The sequence below is a fragment of the Lemur catta genome, chromosome 15 (assembly GCF_020740605.2).
Source record: "Lemur catta isolate mLemCat1 chromosome 15, mLemCat1.pri, whole genome shotgun sequence".
NCBI classification, from domain to species: Eukaryota; Metazoa; Chordata; class Mammalia; order Primates; family Lemuridae; genus Lemur; species Lemur catta.
In genome coordinates this window covers 50,850,308-50,868,563 of record NC_059142.1, presented here as the reverse complement: position 1 = coordinate 50,868,563, position 18,256 = coordinate 50,850,308, and the positions used below count along the sequence as shown (strand labels likewise).

Here is an 18,256-nt window from a genome sequence, read left to right as displayed (position 1 = left end):
TCCCACCTTCGGAGGGATGAGTTTTCCCCGGGGAGCCTGGACCCCCCCGTCTCGGTCACTAGGGCCTCCTTTCCTCTGGCCTGTGCTCCTGCGCTGTCTGGCTGATGCAGTTTAGTACATACATGGCTGTGTGTGTGGCACATGTATGTATACATACATACACATACATGGCGTGCTCGGGCTAAGGGCTCCTTGAGCAGAGCCAGGAAGCACGTTTGAGAAAGTAGACTGGAGAGAATGGGAGGGCCTGGGGGCCTGAGAGCCACGGTGAGGTGGGGACGTTGTGGGAGGGAGCAGAGAAGGAAAGGGTCAAGTGCAGAACTTGGACTGAGGCCAGCTGTGCGCTTCCTGCCTCCATCCATCCCACCATGCAAGCACACGTACCTACATGCCTCCATCCATCCCACCATGCAAGCACACGTACCTACATGCCACCAGCCATCCCACCATGCAAGCACACACACCTACATGCCACCAGCCATCCCACCACCCAAACATATATAACCTACATGCCACCAGCCATCCCACCACCCAAACATATATAACCTACATGCCACCAGCCATCCCACCACCCAAACATATATAACCTACATGCCACCAGCCATCCCACCACCCAAACATACATACCTATATGCAACCAGCCATCCCACCACCCAAACATATATAACCTACATGCCACCAGCCATCCCACCACCCAAACATACATACCTATATGCAACTAGCCATCCCACCATGCAAGCACACGTACCTACATGCCAGCAGCCATCCCACCACCCAAACATATATACCTACATGCAACCAGCCATCCCACCACCCAAACATATATAACCTACATACAACCAGCCATCCCACCACCCAAACATACACACCTACATGCCACCAGCATCCCACCACCCAAACATATATAACCTACATACAACCAGCCATCCCACCACCCAAACATACATACCTACATACAACCAGCCATCCCACCACCCAAACATACATACCTATATGCAACCAGCCATCCCACCACCCAAACATACAAATAAATATACATCCATCCATCCCTTCCTCCATCCATCCATGCCTCCATCTCTTCCTCTATTCACCCATCCATCCTTCCATTCATCCAACCATCCATCCCTCCATTTATCCATCCAAACATCCGTCCATCTACTGAACAAACCCACAACCCTACCCCATTAGCCTTCTTTTATTTCCTCTGACTACTCCTTCTCCCCGCACCGGCCTTCACACAGCTCCGTCCCTCCAGACCATAACACCCCCGCTCACAGCCCTAGCTGACACCCACTGTGCCTGCATGTCTCAGCTCGACAGAAGCCTCACCCACCTCCCAGTCCCGAGTAGGTCCTCCTGCTCCTGCCCTCATGAAGAGCCCTGTTCCTTCCTTTCCAACAGCTGTCACAGTAGGTCACTGGACGTTTGCGTGTGGGGTGGTTTGCTTATGCCTGTCTCGCTGACCAGACTAGAAGCTCCAAGAGGACAGGGACCAGGTCTTCCTTCAGTGCCCACCACAGAGTCTGCCCGGCCCAAAGAGGAGCTCAGGAAGGAGACGCTGAATGACGGCACTGGGGGATTTAGAGAGAAACTCCTGTGTGCAGAGCGTGGGGCCAGGTGTCTTGTAAGATTTGCTCAGGAATATAACTGCCTCTCCCACCGTCTATTAGAAGAAGATAAAGGATGTGCGTGCAGAATGTTTATGCAGGATGTGAGTCACGGAAGAGGCGGGAGGAAACGCAAAGGCAGGGTGGGCGTGAAGGCTGCCCTGGCCTGGCCTGACTGCATACTGTTAGATAAGCCCCTCTGTCTCCACGAGCCTTCATTTCCTCACCAACAAAATGGAGTTAATAAAACTAGAGAGAGGAGAAAGAAACACTATTACCATAAAATTGATTTAAATTGTTCAAATATATCTTCTGAGTTCTGTGAAAAGTTTTTTTAAATAGATAAAATTATTTTAAGAACTGAAATCAATGTGATTCATTGATGTAATTTTTTATAGACAGAGCCGAGTAATAGAAATTTTAAAACAACCGCAAGTGTATATTTGTTAAAATGGAGCCTGTCATGTTATTGTGAGGATTAAATGAGGTAATGCATGTGACGTCTACCTAGAAAGAAACTTGGCGTAGGGCGAGTGCTCAACAAGTCTTTGTTTTTTAATTCTATCTGCATGGTTTGGGGTAATAGCAGTTGAGGAGGTGATATTTAAACTAAACTGTGAAAAATGTATAGGATTCTAATATTTTAATACCACAAATATTAGATATATTTTTTAGCACTTTTACATACTCTTCCAGTTTCCATGGCTGTGTAACAAATTACCTCAAAATAAAATGGTGCACTGGAGTCATTTATTAGGCTCACAGATTCTGTGATCATGGAATCCAGAAAGGATACAGCAGGGACAGCTGTTCTGTGCACAGAGCCTCTGCTCTGTGATGACTGAGGCCTCAGCTGGGAGACTCCAAGGCTGGGGCTGAGGTCATCTGAGGGCCCATGTGTTTGTTCCCATGTCTAATGTTGATGCTGGCTGTGGTCTGGGGACCTCGGTTCCTCTCCGTGTGGGCTGTTCCCGTGTCTGCTCGGCTTAGATTGAGCTTCCTCACAACATGGCGGCTGGGTGTGCAAGGGTGAGTGCAAGCCAGGGAGAAGCTGTATTCTTTTGATGACCCAGCGTCGAAAGTCACATAGCGTCACTTCCAGCACATTCTATGGGTGGAGCAGTCACAAGCTCCCTGGATTCAAGGGGAGGGGACATAGGGCCCACTGCTCAGTGACAGCAGTGCCGATCACACTGTAAAAAAAGCAGGTGGGATGGTAGCAGAATATCAATGCAGCCGTCTTTGGAGGGATACAGCCTGACACACACATATTGTCTCATGAAATCCTGCATACAACCCATGAGAGAGGTACTCTTCTTAACTTCCTTGTACGGAAGAAGGAATTAGAGCTCAACAAAGTCAAAAGGTTTACCCAAGGTCATTGTTGCTGTAAGTAACGAACTAGGATTTGAACTCAGGTTTCAAAGACTCTAAGGCGATACCATCACACTCACGCTGCCTGCTAAGTTTAGAACAAGGAGCTAACAGCAGATTTGGTTTTCTGAGACACTTAACTAACTGTATCCTTCCAGGATGCTGTAGAATCATGGTGCATTGGTGACTCACGGCTTGTTCTGCTGTCATTCCAGGCAAGGGCCCAGCAGACGTAGGCCCTGAGCGGGCAGGCGGGTGTGAGTCACTCAGGGTGGCAGGATGTGGTGTGGGCATCCAGGCAAGAAAGGCTGGTTGGGGTCAGATTGGGGAGGGGCCTGGAATCCAGGCAGGAGAGTTTAGGCTCTCCCGGGGCAATGGGGAGACACCAGAGGCTCCGGGCAGGGCAGCCTGTGGTCAGGAAAGCTGCCCGAGAACAGGTGTCGGAGGGGAGGGAGGGGATCCGGTGCAGGAGATGTGCTGGAGGTCTGTGCAGCTGGGGTGAGGGGCAGCTTATTGGCAGGGCCTGAGGGGACAGAGGGGCCTCTGTAAATGACAGGGACAGTCCAGAGGAAGAGCAGAAGGACTTTGTGGGGGACACAGAAGGGAAGTACCTCCAAAGATTCTGAGGATTTGGGCTTAGGTGATTGGGGGTGGGAAGGGGCGCTACTAACAGAACTACAGATGCAAGAAGCAGCTCACGCCTAAAATCCCAGCACTGTGGGAGGCCGATGCAGGAGGATCACTTGAGGACAGAAGCTCAAGACCAGCCTGAGCAACATAGTGAGATCCCATTTCCACAAAATAAAAAAAATGAGCCAGACATCATAGTGCGCACCTATGGTCCCAGCTACTCAGGAGGCTGAGGCAGGAGGATCGCTTGAGCCCAGGAGTTTGAGGTTGCAGTGAGTGATGATGACACCACTGCACTCCAGCCCAGGTGACAGAGCGAGACCCTGTCTCAAAAAAAAAGAAGCTTGGCAGGGAAGTGACAGAGGACACTCCTGGCAGAAACGCCCAACGAACTGTTGGAAATTGGGTCTCAGAGCTGAGAGCAGAGCCCGAGCAGGAGACGTGAGCGTCATTTACACTGAGACCGTTAGGTTGGGCAAGGCCACCAAGGCAGCAGAACCTGCGGGTCCAGAGCATGAATCGGGGACTCCGAGCCAGGTGTGCTGAAGCAGGGCCTTCCCGTGCCCAGGGGAGGAGGGGAGGTGGGGCCCCGCTGGGGGATTGCCAAGGCCCAGGGCATCCTGAGACCCACCCGAGAATAAGAACCATGGGGCGGCTGGGCAGCGAGGAAGCTAAGGCCTGTGAGTCAGGGTCTGAAAGCTCACCGCATGCAGGGCCGGCAGGCCAGGTGCGGGCGCATCCTAGGACGGGTTGGAGGATGGCTGAGGTGGGGTGGTCGGAAGCCTTGGGGGTGCACCTCCCATCAGCATTTTTTATCTCTGCAGTTGATTCTGACACACAGTCCTTTGGACATGGACACACTTTACTTGCTATAACGCCTGTTCTGATCCACTTCCGAGCGAGGTGTCCCCCTTCCCCACGGTCATCCTCTCTGCCCCGAATGTTCCTTCTGCAGCCACCATTCCGTTCCTGAGGCTGACCTTGAGGCTGACCTCCAGCCCTGACCCCTGCCTGTGCTCTCTCCCTGCAGACATGGGCAGCTTTGAGGAGGGCGAGAAGCACCAGAGCGTGTCCCACGGGGAGGCAGCGGTCATCCGCGCCCCGCGCATCGCCAGCTTCCCCCGGCCGCAGGTGACCTGGTTCCGGGACGGCCGCAAGATCCCGCCCAGCAGCCGCATGTGAGTGCCCACTCTGCGAGTCGGGAGGGGGCCTCCCTGGGGGAAGAGGTGTGGGGCCAGATAAAGTCCCCCAAATTCATAAGAGGGCCCTTCCTGCAGAAGCCTCCATCAGCCTTTCTGGGACATAGCCGGATGGGGGACTTCCCAGGGTGGCGACCGAAGCCTGGTTGACAGAGGGGCTCTCTTGTCTGCGAGGGCTTGGGACCTGCCACCCACACTCAGTCCCCGTCTGGGGAATCCCAGGGCGTTGCCTCCACACTCAGCTGGAGAATAAATCTGCTTCCCAGAGCACTTCAAACCCACACAGGCACATACAAAGGCACCGTCACCATGGCTACAGGCCCAGGACTCAGGCCAGCAGTGCCAGGGGACATGGAAGGTGCTGGCACCTCCCGGGCAGCCAGGCGGCCCTGGCGTCTCCCTGGCCGGGCGTGTGCTGGCTGGGAGGGCTGTGTGTGTCTTGGCTGCAGGGAGGAGGTGTGGCTGGGGACATCCTGGGGCAGGGAAACACACGGTCCTTTCAGTGTTCACAAGGACCCCTCTGTGTGCCCCCCGGGGTCACTGTGGCAGCCAATACCCCACACCTCTCAGAAGGCAAGGGGCGAAGCATTTCCTCCCGGGATACACCCACCTGCCCCTCCCTCCTGAGCCCCCTGGGTCGGGAGCCAGCCCGGGCTTTCCTCCCGACTCCCGCCCCCCCTGCTCTCAGAAGACCACCTTCTCCTGACCCACTCGGGCTGCCTGTAGGCCGGACGGAGCAGTCCTGGTCTCTGTGAAGAGTGGAGGAGTAGATGCACAGTTCTTGCCTGTGGGGAACATTAAGTCTGGCAAAAAAATGTGTAACGACAACAAGGTAATAATAGCACAGTAATAATAGCAGCTGCCGTTTATTGAGTGGCTGCTCTGTCCTGCAGACTGCGCCAGGCACGCTCGCCTCCCCTCCCCTCTGGGACAGCTGTGTGCCACGAGGGAGGAGATGCTCTCAATCTCGTTCTCTTTCCTGTCCCCAGAGCACCTGCTGAAAAAGTGGTTGTTGAATGAATGACCTCACAATAACCCTGTGAGATGGCTGGTTTTATCCCCATTTGGCAAAGTGAGGCTCCCAAATGTTTAACTCCTTTGCCAAATCCTACACAGCTGGTAGGTGGGAGAGCTGATTCCCAACCTGCCAACGCCAGAGTCAGAGGCTTTGATTCTTGTTTACGGGAAAAACACCTGAGAACAGGCACACAGACATGATGAAGTGATTGTACTCGTGCAGAAATTAGTCCTGGTACAGAGACTCTCAACCTGGCTACCTGTTGAAATCATGTCGGAGTTTTGAAATATACTGATCTCTGGGTTCTATCCTAAGGCACTCTGTTTTAATTGAAATAGGGTAGAATTTGGGCATCAGAGGTTTTAAAAGCTCCCCAGGCTATTCCAATGCACAGCCAGAGTTGAGAACCACTGTCCTGGTGTGCATCGGTCATCTACGGCCACAGCAATGCTGCATAACAAAACGTCTCCATAGCTTAAAGCCATAAGCACTGATTTTTCTTATGAGTCTGTTTCAGCTGGGCTTGCCTGGGTGTTTATCTGGTCTGGGCTGGCTCTCACTGTCTGGGGCTGGCTGGCCATTGGCTGATCCAGACAGGCCTCGTGCTGGGTGACTGGGGTGATCGCTGTGCTCCACTTGCCCCATCCTCCTACCAGCTAGACCTAGCACATCCTCTCGGCAACTGCACAGGAGCAGGAGAGGAAACAGAAACACATATTTTTCAAGCTTCTGCTAACATCCCATTGGCCAAAGACGTGGCAGAACTCAGAATCACGAGACAGGGAAATAGCCTCCACCCGTTGCGTGAGAGGCCCTGCAAAGCCACATGGCAAAGGGTGTGGACGCAGAGCGGGGTGAAGAACTGAAGGAGCGCCCGAGGTGAACAGGTGGGCTCAGGCTGTGTGAGTCATACCGTGCCCCCTTAGGCCTAAGTAAGGTTCAATAAAAACAGCAGAGAATGGTTAACCTTAAACATGGGTATTGAGATTATGTCGTAGAAGCGGAATGCTCTACCACACAGGTGCTGGGACAGGTAGACAAGTCCTAGCACCCTCCTAGCTCCCTTGCTGAAGTTATCTCATGCCCTGTTGCAAGCCAGTCAATTGGTAGTGCCTGGAACACTGTGTTGAGAAGGATTCTGAGTCCCTGTCCAGACTCATGAGAAAGAGCACCATGATCGATTGGCAGTGCTGCCACGGCTGCAGGCTGGGGCATACTGGCACTCATCTCCCACATTTGTGGGCTTTCCCTAGCCCACTCTCATCACCCCTTTCCTAACACCTTTCCGCTTCTCTTCTCATTCCCAGCCTCTGTCCTCACCCTCTTGTCATTCCCAACACCCTCCGGCACCAGGCACCAGGACAGCACAACCCTGGCCCGCACAGTCGTACCCCTTCCCGGCCACACACCCCACTCCCTGCCCACCACCACAACACTCCTGCCAGATACGCGATAAAGCACGGTGGTGGTTTTATCTCGGCAATTACAGCAGATTAATATGCATAGCTGAGTGCAAAGGGCCGCTGGAAGCGAAGTCCCTGGTGTGTGCGTGTCACAGATACGTATCTGACGAGCAAACTGGGCTAGAGGGGTGCGCGGGGCAGGAAGGCCCGCTATCTACCAGGGCTGCTCTCACTGCCGGGCGGGGCGGGATTAGCAGCTCGGGGCTCATTGTTGAAAAGGAGACAAGATTCCTCATAGAGATGCATGCTGGGGGCTTTGTACACATTCTAGGATGATTTATTTTATTTGTAATTAAATTATACTTGGGGCCTGTGGAACCAAGGAAGCAGGGCTGCAGGTGGAATGGGGTGGGGTGGGGCCAAGCAGAGGGTTGCCAGGGCCTGGTCAGGGAACCGGGTGCGGCTGAGACACAGAGCCCTGGCTCTGCCTGGGAAGTGAGCCCTCCTGGCCACGCCACCCCAAGAATTCCCCCTCCACGTCTTTCAGTGCGAGGCGCAGCTGGGGTGCAGCAGGCCGGGAGCCCTGCTGAGTGCCAGAAACAGCCGTGTGCACTTAGGCAGTGACGTAGGGTATTGTTCCCCTGCAGAGGGGGACACCCAGCAACCATCCCTAACCACCCGATGGGGTCACAGGGAGGGCAGGTCACGGCCTGTCTCCTCCTGCCCCATTCTGCATGGGGAACACGAACCCAGGCCCTGTGGGTCCCCGTCCAGGTGCTGCTCTGCAGGAGCTGATTAAGCTGTGCTGGCCGCGATAGCAGATAGACCCCAACCCTCAGTGACTGAACACTGCAGCAGTGGATTTCTTGTCCATTTCAAGTCCTGCCCCCTCCACACAGCACTGAGGGGCCCTGGCTGATGGGGGCACAGGCCTTGCACGTTGTCCCGCTCTGACAGAGGGAGAGCAAGGACGTGAGGCTCGTGCAGGAGGTGCTCACGGCCCCGGCCCGGAAGGGTGCACATTCCCTCCTCCCTGTCCCTCCAGCCTCGCTGCCCCAGCGTGGCCCTGGCTCCCCTGTGGCTTCCCCTCTACAGAAGGGGAGCCTGAGCTGCGGTGGGCACTGGGCCACCTGCCAGCTCGAGACGCCACTCCACCTGGGACGGGCTGTCTCAGCCACAGCCCGCTTGATGTTTGGGGCCTGATCACGCTCCCCTGCAGGGTGCAGGGTGCTCACTTAGCCCCAGCCCTGGACTTTACTGCTAGCTGTTAGTAGCATCCTCACAGCTGAGGTGACCAAAAGTTGTCTAGACCATTGTCAAATGTCCCCTGGAGGGCAAACTCACCCCTGGTTGAGAACCACTGACCTAGAAGGATCAACCATGATACAGCCACAGTATCACGTTAAAGGGGAGATTGGGGGTGAGGAGCATTCCCGGTCAAGGAGAGAAGAAAGTGGAGGTGGGGCCTTCCTCAAGGGGCCAGAAGGGGCCCAGGACAGGCAGGTGACCTGGAACATGGGCCACACCGTGCCCAGGGAGCCCAGCAGAGGCTCCTTCAACCTGCTCCCCTGTGCCATGGCAGCGCCGTGGTCCCCGTGCGCTGCCACCCACGGGGTGCCCCTCGGTGCTGAAGCTGGCCGTGTGCCAGGGCAGGGTTGGGGGATGGTCAGCCGGGTGCAGGGCTGCCTCGGGCCAAACAGGGAAACAGAATCAGAATCCCTCGCCCTCGGGGCTGGAGGAAACCCCAGCGAAATTCCCCTTCCACCCTCTCGCGGGTGAGGAAACCGCAGCCCACCACGGAGGAGGCTGCTCGCCCCATTCCAGAGCTGACCCCTGACCTGCCAGAGCCCTGCCTAGGGGGACCCACAGCCCAGCCTCCCCCCATCCCTTGGCCACCCCCACGTGCTAAGGACGAGGGTCCCTGCAGGAGACTCCCACATGAAGAAATGGTCACTATCCCTGTCCCATTTTGCAGCTTTTAGAATATTTTAGCTGCCTTTGCCCCCGACCTTCTATCTCCTCCTTAGCTGGAAGTTAAAAGAACTCTCCTGAAAAACAAAAAACTGGACGTGATTAGGGTGCCCAGGGGTCGCGGGCGGACGGCTTGCCTTCCTGCTTCCCAGAGCCCCGCGGACGGTGTATGTGTCTCGTGTCTCTCGTGTGTGAGGCACCAAAACCAGAGCGGGGAACAAGCCAGCGCGGCCGGGCTGGGGGAGAGCGGGCTGGAGAAGCGTTAGCGGGATGTTTATTTGAGAGCCTGTTTAAAACTCTGAGACATTCACCTAATGGGAAAATTTGAAAAGAATTCAACTGGATTTGTCCTTGTTAAACTAACATTAAGGATGTTTAACAGCTGTCTCGGGCACATCACATTAAAATCTGGAGATAGACTTGACAAACTAATGGTTTTGTTTGTCATCGGGAGAGTGGGGGGAGGAGGGGACAGGCAGAGCCGGCATGGGCGACGCTCTTGGAGCCGTTGCACCCGCATTCGGTGGGGCGCCCAGCTTCCTGCTCAGACAAGCCCGTTCTCCCTCCCGGGTGACCCGGCCTGTGTGATGGGATGCCAGCAAGGGGACCGGCTGGGACAAAGGCCCGTCCCTCCACCTACCAGGCACCGGCCCACTTTGTCTCCTCGCCAGCCCGACTGGGCCCACACTGGTGACGGTGTCGGAAGTGGAAACCGACACCGGGAGGGGGGACTGGAGGGAGACAGGCCCCCAGAAGTCCGTGTCGTGACCTTTGAATCGATCTAAGCAAGTTTAGGGTTAGGGTTGGGGGACCGATTCTGGGATGGCCCCACTCATTTCTGTATCCATTGCCACCCATTCATTCATTCACCGTCATTCATTCCTTCCTTCTGAGAACGTTTCTTCGATGTCTGGACACTCATGACACAGCCAGAGGTGACCACACACAGCCATGGAGGCAGGACATGGCAAGGGCAGAACTCCGAGGGGTGCGTGGCAGGCTCCTGGCACAGCCTTGGCGTAGGGCTGGGGAAGCCTCGCGTGGACAGTCTCGACCTCTGCGAGTGAGCGAGCTATACTTGGGCCTGGCTGGCAATGTCAGCATCACGTTGGGGACTCCCTGCAAACTGAACGTGGTGACAATGTAGGCCAGGGTGGGGAGCCCTCGGCCTCAAGGCCACTTGTGGCCCTCCAGATGCCCAAGTGTGGCCCCTTGACGAAACCCGAACTTCATTTAAATCCTTCATTAAAAGGACTTGTTTTGTAAGATTTGGATCCAGTCAAAAGGCTGCACTGAAGGAGAGCAGTAGGAGGCTGGGAGGAGGTGTGGGCAGGCCGAGGGGCTCCGGGACTGGGGAGGGGTGGGCAGGCCACCCGCCCTGGGTCCCTGTTCCCCTCGGGCCCCTGTCAGAGGAATCCTCTTCCTCTTCCCAGAGCCATCACGCTGGAGAACACCCTTGTCATCCTGTCAACCGTGGCTCCCGACGCCGGCCGCTACTACGTGCAGGCTGTTAACGACAAGAACGGCGATAACAAGACCAGCCAGCCCATCACTCTCGCCGTGGAGAGTAAGTAAGCGGCAGGGCCTGGCACCCGTCACCGAGCGGGCCATTAAATCTCGGGAATGGTGCTCCAGGGGGCTATCGGGAAGACGGAGCGGCAGGCGATGGGGGGCGGGAGGCAGGGGCCCTCCCAGGGCAGAGAGGACGAGGAGGGGCTGAGCCTGGAACCCACGACAGGTCTGCGGTCCTGCATCGGGAGAGGGGCGCTTGGCATGACTGTTGGCAGGGCCACCGGAGACCGAGGGCTGGGACAGAGCGAGAGCCTGTGCGTGGTGGGTTCCAACCACCCCGGGTGCTCAGGTGCCGACCGGGAGAGCACCGGGGTGATGGGGAGACGGAAGCTTGTTGTTAAAGAAATACACTAACTGCCTCTACGCGGCTGACACATAAAAAGCGCCGTCTCTACTCAGAGCCAGGCGGTCCCCACTAATGGGAACACCGTCCCTCCTCTGCCTAAAAGTGCCCCCCGCCCATCCTTGGACACCCCCAGCTCCCCCGGGAGAGGGAGGCAAATCTCTCCCCAGGAGAACTCGGGGCCCCGTGAGACTCACATGAAGGGGTGACTCCTCGAGTATGCTGTGACAAAGAGACATTTGTCCAGCTAAGACTTAAGCCAGATTCCTCTGCAGTGATGAGATGCTGGGATGTCCCCCCACCACGGCCCGGTTCTCCCTGCCGGACTAGACCCTCCCCCCACGCTCCATCCCTGAGACAGAGAAGGTGGGGCGGGGGGCCCGGGAGGGAGCCCAGAGCGTCCTGCAGCAGCTGAGCTGCCGCTCGAGCTGGGGGAGCCAGATGTTCACGTCCCTCCACAGCTGTACAACGCCCGCTCCCAAAGCAAGTCTCATTTACCATCCCTGATCGCGCTGGTAGGCGATCGTCAGCGGCAAGATGAGGGTGCGGACAGCATGGGGACTTCCTGTGCCCCTCCTCTGATCCCAGCCTCTGTCTGCCAGTGCCTGGAAGGCAGCCTCTGTCCAGCCTCTGTCTGCTAGCTGGCCCCAGGGGGGCGGCAGGGCCCTTCTGCCCCTCTCCGTCCACCCAAGCCTCACCCACTCATCTGCTTCTCCTGCCCCGATACCCCGGCTCCTGCTCTCACGTGGTGATTTGTACAGAATTGAGAGCAGAATCCGCTGATTTTTAGCTCGTTTCTCTTCCCGAGAGTGACTGCACTTCACAACCCTGTTCCTCTCCCTGACACGAGTCCCCCAGCCCGCCTGCCTGCCAGCCAACCTGTGAGAGCAGGTGCCACTGCACCCACCCTCGCCTCCTTCCCCTCGCCCCTCCCTCTCTTCCCCCTCTGCACCCCTCCCCCCACCCCTCGTGCCCTTCTGAAGTGGGGAAGGAAGGAGCAAGCCCAGTGACCCCAGGAGTTGCCCTCCGCTCAGGGTGACCCTGATGACCTCACCCCGACTGTCACAGCTCCTGGAAACTCCATACCCAGGTGGTCACCCCACACCTGGAGGTGGCACTGTCCCATGGAAATAGAATGTGAGCCAGAGAAGGAATGTTAAGTTTTCCAGTAGCCCCATTTTTTACAAAGTAAAAAGAAACAGATGACATTCATTTTATTAATATATTTTATTTGACCCAACGTAACCAAAATATTATCATTTTAATATACAATCAGTGTAAAAAATATTAATGGAGTATCTTACATTTTTTTCTTTTTTTTTTTTTTGCATACTAAGTCTTTGAAATCCTGTGTATTTCACACTTACTGTACATCTCAATCCGGATGTTAAATTTTCTTCTGAAATACGTGATCTGTATCTAGATTTCATAAAATTTATAGCTGAAAAGGTAGAGTCTTGTACGCAAGTTGTTCCGCACATACTTAAAGGTGTTCTAATAACTGAATTGGGGATCCATTCTTAATTAAATGTAAATTAGCTAAAATTAAATGACACTAAATCAAAGGGGCAGCAGCCACAGTCCATGAGCACAGCAGGCACGTGTGGCCCATGGCCTGATGTTGTGAGGGGAGGGGCGTGGCTAACACCCCTGCCCCACCACTCTGTGGCCCAGGAGAGTCACGTGGTCCCTAAGCCTCAGTTTCCTCATCTGTAGAGGGATGCCGAGGTGATTCACGGAGAATGGCTCACGGTAGATGTCCCTTGTGGCTTTTATGCAAAGCTTCCAGGGGCAGCAGGATCCAGCTTGGTCCCCATGTGGGGAGCGCCCTGTGCTCCCTCCCACCCCGGGGCCCCGTCCGTGGCAGGAGCTCCCAGGGAAGGTGCCCCCCCTTTGCTCGGGCTTGCCTGGGATTTTCATAGCTTGACCTTTGGGGCCCCGTTCGCCCCAGTATCCCACTGGGGCTGGAGCAAGCTTCACTCACCCTGTGCTGGCTTCAGTTCAGCCATGGCAGGGAGCGGCTGAGTCACCTGAGTGGCCTCCTCCCAGGCCCCAGATCTTGGCCACCGGCTCAGGCAGGGCTGCCAGTCCTAGGGGCCACCCGTAGGCATGAGCTGGGTAGAGACAGTGTCCCCCAACCCCTCCCTGCTGGCTGCAGACTCTTTTATTCTAGGCCATCCTGTCTTTTCCAACTTCAGGGACTGTCCCTGCTTGAGCCTCTGTCCAGGGCATGGGTTTAATGAGGCTGTGTCCTGTGTTTGGTGCCTGAGCCTGGTCGGGCTGCCCCCACCCTGGCCGGTCACCAAGCGACCTGGTGAGAGCAGGAGACCCCTGAGCACTGTGCTCCCCAGCAGAGCACTCCTGACTGTAGGCGTGTCCTGTGGAGGGAGGGTCCATGCCGCCTCCGGCCGTCTCTGCCATCCTCCGTCTACCCCAAGCTGTCCCTTCTGCCTCCAGCTCACACCAGCAACCCGTTCCGTCAGCGCCCCCGTCTCCCTCCCCCACTGCCCTCTCCGTCTTCAAACCCGGATCTGGATCCACCGGCTGCCCTGCCCCCTGGATGCCCAGCTCTGCTGGCCCCATGCCAGGCAGCCCCTGTTCCCTGAGCATCCAGGACCTGCCGCCACACTCTCTGTCCCCTGAGGTTCTCCCTGCCGCCGTCACTTCTTCCTCCCCCCGAAGTGATCAGGCCCCCGGTCTAGTTCTCGGCCCTCGGTTCTCCCCCGTTCCCCTGGCTCCCCGGATCTCGCCAGCCTCCTGCTCTTCTCACCTGGTGCCCCTGCCCGCAAGGCTGCAGGTCCCCGTCACCAGCGGGCCCCCGCCTCGCATGTCCTGCCACCATCTCTCCCTCAGCGAGACAGAATCCAAACTCCCCTCCCTTCTTTGAAAGCCAGTTCCCCTTGGGCTCCTCTTTTTCTCCTACACCATCTCCAAACCGTCGTCACCTTCTGTCTCCCTCCAGCCCTAGACTGGCCCCACGCCCCATTGATTGTCCTCCGATCTGACCTCCGTTCCCACTGTACCCACCTGGGGCGACTTCCAGCCCAAAGCCGGACTTACAGATCCTCTGCAATCTGGCCCTGACCTAACCTCTCCCAGTGGAAGTGGGTTTCCTCTCACGTACCAGCTCTGGTCTATGGTATGCACTGTGTTAAGAAAGATTCTGAGGACACATCTGGGCTCAGCCAGGAAAAGGCTTGTCACCAATCAGCCCTTTCTCCTGGAAGGGGCAGCATGTGGCCAGGACCCATCGCCTCTGCCCAGCGGATGTCCTCCCTTGTCCATCCTAGTGCTCTGCGGGCCCCACGGCATGGCACCCACACCCTCACCACGTAGTGCTCCCATTGTGCAAGCCCTTCCTCCTCTCACTCCGCTGAGTCTGGCATCTGCCAGGAAGCCGTCCCCACACCCAGTCCTGGGAAGTGCCTGAGGCCTTGCCTGGCCCCTGGAGGGCTTAACCTTGGCGTCCCTTCCCTCGGTCACGAGGCCCCTGTGGCCTGTCACCCCCCCCCCCAGTGGCCTCTGGTTCATCACCTGGTCTGGGGATGGTGGGGAGAGCTCACCCCCGCACAGGCAGACAAATCCCCAGGAGGAGAGATTGTCATTTATTGAGCACCTACTGTGTGCCGGGCACTCTGCACTCCCCCAGGCCAGCTTAGCCACCCCCACCTGGACCCTCCCTCCCAGCACCATCACAGGCATCTTTAATTCCTCAAGCCCATCAGCACTGACCTGACGTCCTCCCGGAAGGCGCTCTCTGTGAGGACAGACCCCTGCCACCGCTCCCAGCGGGGACTCTCCAGTACCCAGCCTGGCACGGGCCAAGCACTCACGCAGGAAAGACTTGCTGAGCCGGGGCTGAACTCACACAGCCCCGAGAGGTCGTGATTTTTAATCCCGTTTTGCCATTGACAAGACTGAGAATCAGGAATGAAGTGACCAGGACACCTGGGGCAGAGCCAGGCTTTGAACCCAGGCCTTCCTGACCCCTCAGGCCCCTGTAGCACCCCTGCCCTGGGCCCTGCAGGCTCCCGCCTGGGCCTGGGCATGTGTTCCGGTCCCTTGCTGGCTGTCAGCCGCCATCCATCCCTCCCGGAGCCAGCGAGCCGCCCGAGCCCGGGGCAGCCCTCGTATTTCTAACCCGGAGCTCACCTTCCCGAGGGCTCTCTGTTTACCTGGCCGTGCCGGGCAGCGCTCCGGCTCGGGCTCTAACTGTCTGTCTCCTCCGTATGCCCCATTAATCTGGGCCGCGGTACCTGCGCGCCCCGCATGTAATAAACAACTTAGAGCACACTTTTATGGATTCAGCTATATCAGCAGCTTTCAATCCGATCGCTCTTTATGGCACCTACATGAGGCTTTTATATTGTTGCAATTATTTTGCTTTATATGCTTCCTTTCTTTCCCCTTCATTTTACTTTATTTTTCACATTTTATTCCCATTCTTCCCGGGCCTTTTCCAGCAGGGCCTGGAGTCAAGGCAGGAAAACCAGCCTGGATGCTGACTGAGGGGGTCCAGAATTCCCTCTCCCCACCCCATAAAGGATGTCCCATCACTCTCACTCCTGGGCCCTGCATGTCCTTGTGGCCTGCGACCTCCAGAACCTTCTGGAAGGGTGCCAACAGGACAGATTTGTCGTGAGAGTAAAAGCCCTCGGAGGTTGTATTTTCAGGAGCCGTGGAACAGGTGCTCAGACAATATTGGAGTTTCTGCCAATACTGGACCTACGCTGACCCGCCAAGATAAAAACCTGGCCACTTCTTAAAGATCTCAGAAAGTATAAAAGGAAATGCCACCACCTCTATTAGAAGAGTTTGGGGTGTTTGTTTTGTTTTCTTTTCTCTCCTCTTTTCTCTTCTCTTTTCTTTTCTTTTCTATTCTATTTTTCAATAAAACCCACTCGTGGGAAGTTCTTATTAGCTTTGGTCATTGATCTTGGGAGCTGTATGATGGCAACTCTAGTCCCACTCACTCGTCCACTTAACACCTGTCCGTGAGCACCTACTATGAGCCAGACGTTGTTCGCGGTGACCGTCTGCGTCAGCTCGGGCTGCCGTAACGGTGCCACAGGCTGGGGGGCTTGAGCCGCAGACGGTTAGGATCTCACAGTTCTGGAGGCTGGAAGTCCGAGGTCAGGGCTCCTGCACGGGCGGGTCCCTTCCTGGCCTACACACGGCTGCCGTCACTGTGTGCCCACGTTGCAAAGAGAGAGAGCAAGCTCTGGTCTCTTCTTCTTCTTCTAAGGACACTAATCTTATTAAGGGAGGCCCCTCCTCCGGCCCCGTCACGATGTCATTTAAACCTAACGGCCCTCCCCCAAAACCCCCCTCCTAATACCATCACGTTGGGGGTCGGGGCTCCCACATGTGAATTAGGGTGGGGGGTACAATTCAGTCCGCAGCGAAGGCCCATGAGGTTCCTGCCTCAGGGACTGTGGCGGTCTCCTAGTGCCACCGTAACCAAGGACCACCCAGTGGGCAGCGGATTAAACAGGAGTTTATTCTCTCACGGTTCTGGAAGCCGGAAGGCTGAGATCAGGGTGTGGGCTGGCCACACTGTCTCTGAAGGTTCTGCAGGGGACACTTCCTCGCCTCTTCCTGGCTTCCGGTGTTGCTGGCCGTCCGTGGCATCTCGTGGCCTGTAGACACATCACTCCAGTCCCGTCTTCCCGCGGCCCCCAGCTGTGGGTCTGTGTCTAGATTTCCCTCTTCTTATAAGGACACCAGTCCTATTGGATCCAGCGCCCACCCCGATCCTTGCGACCTCACCTTAACTGATGACATCTACATCACCTTCTTTGCAAGTGAAGGTCACACGTGCAGCTGCCGTGTAGACTTGAATTTGTGGGGTGGGAAGGACATTATTCAACCTGGCGCGGAGAGTCTGTCCTGGGAGAGGGGGCAGACGGTGAAGAACTGAACCAGCACAGTAGACCAGGCGGAGGGAAGGATTTGGAAGAGAACAGGACAGGACGGGGTGGTGACGGAGGGACGACGTGGCTGCCTTACAGGAGGTGTGGCGTGGCCGTCGGGGTCAGCAGTGTGTCCAGTGGGCTCTCCCTGGACACTCGTGTGGCGACTCGTCAGCAGAGGAAGAGGAGGGATCAGATGGTCCCGGGGTCAGCGTCTGGAGGTTCAGCTCTGGCGCTGCCCCGTGGCCACCTGCTCCACTCCATGAGGTCAAAGGTCTCCCGTGGCATCAGCCTCTAATGGGGCCGGGCAGGAATGGGGTTTCTGACCTCTGCACCCAGCTAACATCTGACCTTTCCCCAGATGTCGGGGGGCCTGCAGACCCCATCGCGCCCACCATCATCATCCCTCCCAAGAACACCAGCGTGGTGGCTGGGACCTCGGAGGTGACCATGGAGTGTGTGGCCAATGCCAGGTGGGTGGTGTGCCCCACCCCAGCTTCCATCTCTCCTAACTCCGCTGCTGCCCCCGACTGTGGGCTTCAAGGAGAGCAGCCGCAATCCAGAAAGGGCAGGACGCCGTGTCACATGAGGACACGTGGAAGGGGAGGAGGGACGGCAGAGGGTGGCTGTACACAGCAGGGCTGGCTCCTGCTCTGCGCCCCTGGAGGCCGGGCCCTGGTGAGAGTTCCGGGCAAGCAGATGTCAGCCCGGGACCTCTGGGGCCCGGGGAACAGCCCAGAGGGGGACAGGCAGCCTCTCAAAGCAGAGCCCTGTGTGCACGCGAGTGTGCAAGAGGGAGTGTGCGAGGGGGTGAGAGTATGGGCCTGGCAGGAGGGACGACCTGGGGTCAGGCCCACTGCGGCCCCTTCCCAGCCGTGTGCAGCCCTCACCTGTCCCACACAGGAAACAGTTAAACGATCCCTGAGCTCCCTGTGCAGGCACGGGGCACAGCGCCTTCCCAGACAACCTCCTGTCTCCCAACAACCACGTGGCATATGTGTCACCCCAAAGCCCCGAGAGGGCAGGCAGCCCACAGCAGAGTCGAAACGCAGCTGGCCGCCCTGAGGCCCATGCTCACTGCCGTGCCTGGCCTCGGTCCCCTCATCTGGGAAATGGGAACGAGCTGAGCACCAGCCTCCCTGTAAGGCGTGTAGCGCTGACCCCAGCCTGAGCTGGCACTAAGTGCTCAGCAAAGGCAAACTGATGTGACAGGTGGAGAGCTGCCCA

At 56.9% G+C, this 18,256-nt stretch overlaps 1 protein-coding gene across 1 annotated transcript in view; it reads left to right on the top strand.

Annotated features, from left to right (window-relative positions):
* SDK2 (sidekick cell adhesion molecule 2) overlaps window positions 1-18,256 on the top strand; it is a 95,926-nt gene that overhangs the window by 4,599 nt on the left and 73,071 nt on the right. The window contains exons 2-4 of the mRNA XM_045569978.1: window positions 4,642-4,789; window positions 10,636-10,769; window positions 17,391-17,502. Coding sequence (XP_045425934.1) covers window positions 4,642-4,789; window positions 10,636-10,769; window positions 17,391-17,502 — 394 coding nt within the window. The remainder of the gene's footprint in view (window positions 1-4,641; window positions 4,790-10,635; window positions 10,770-17,390; window positions 17,503-18,256) is intronic.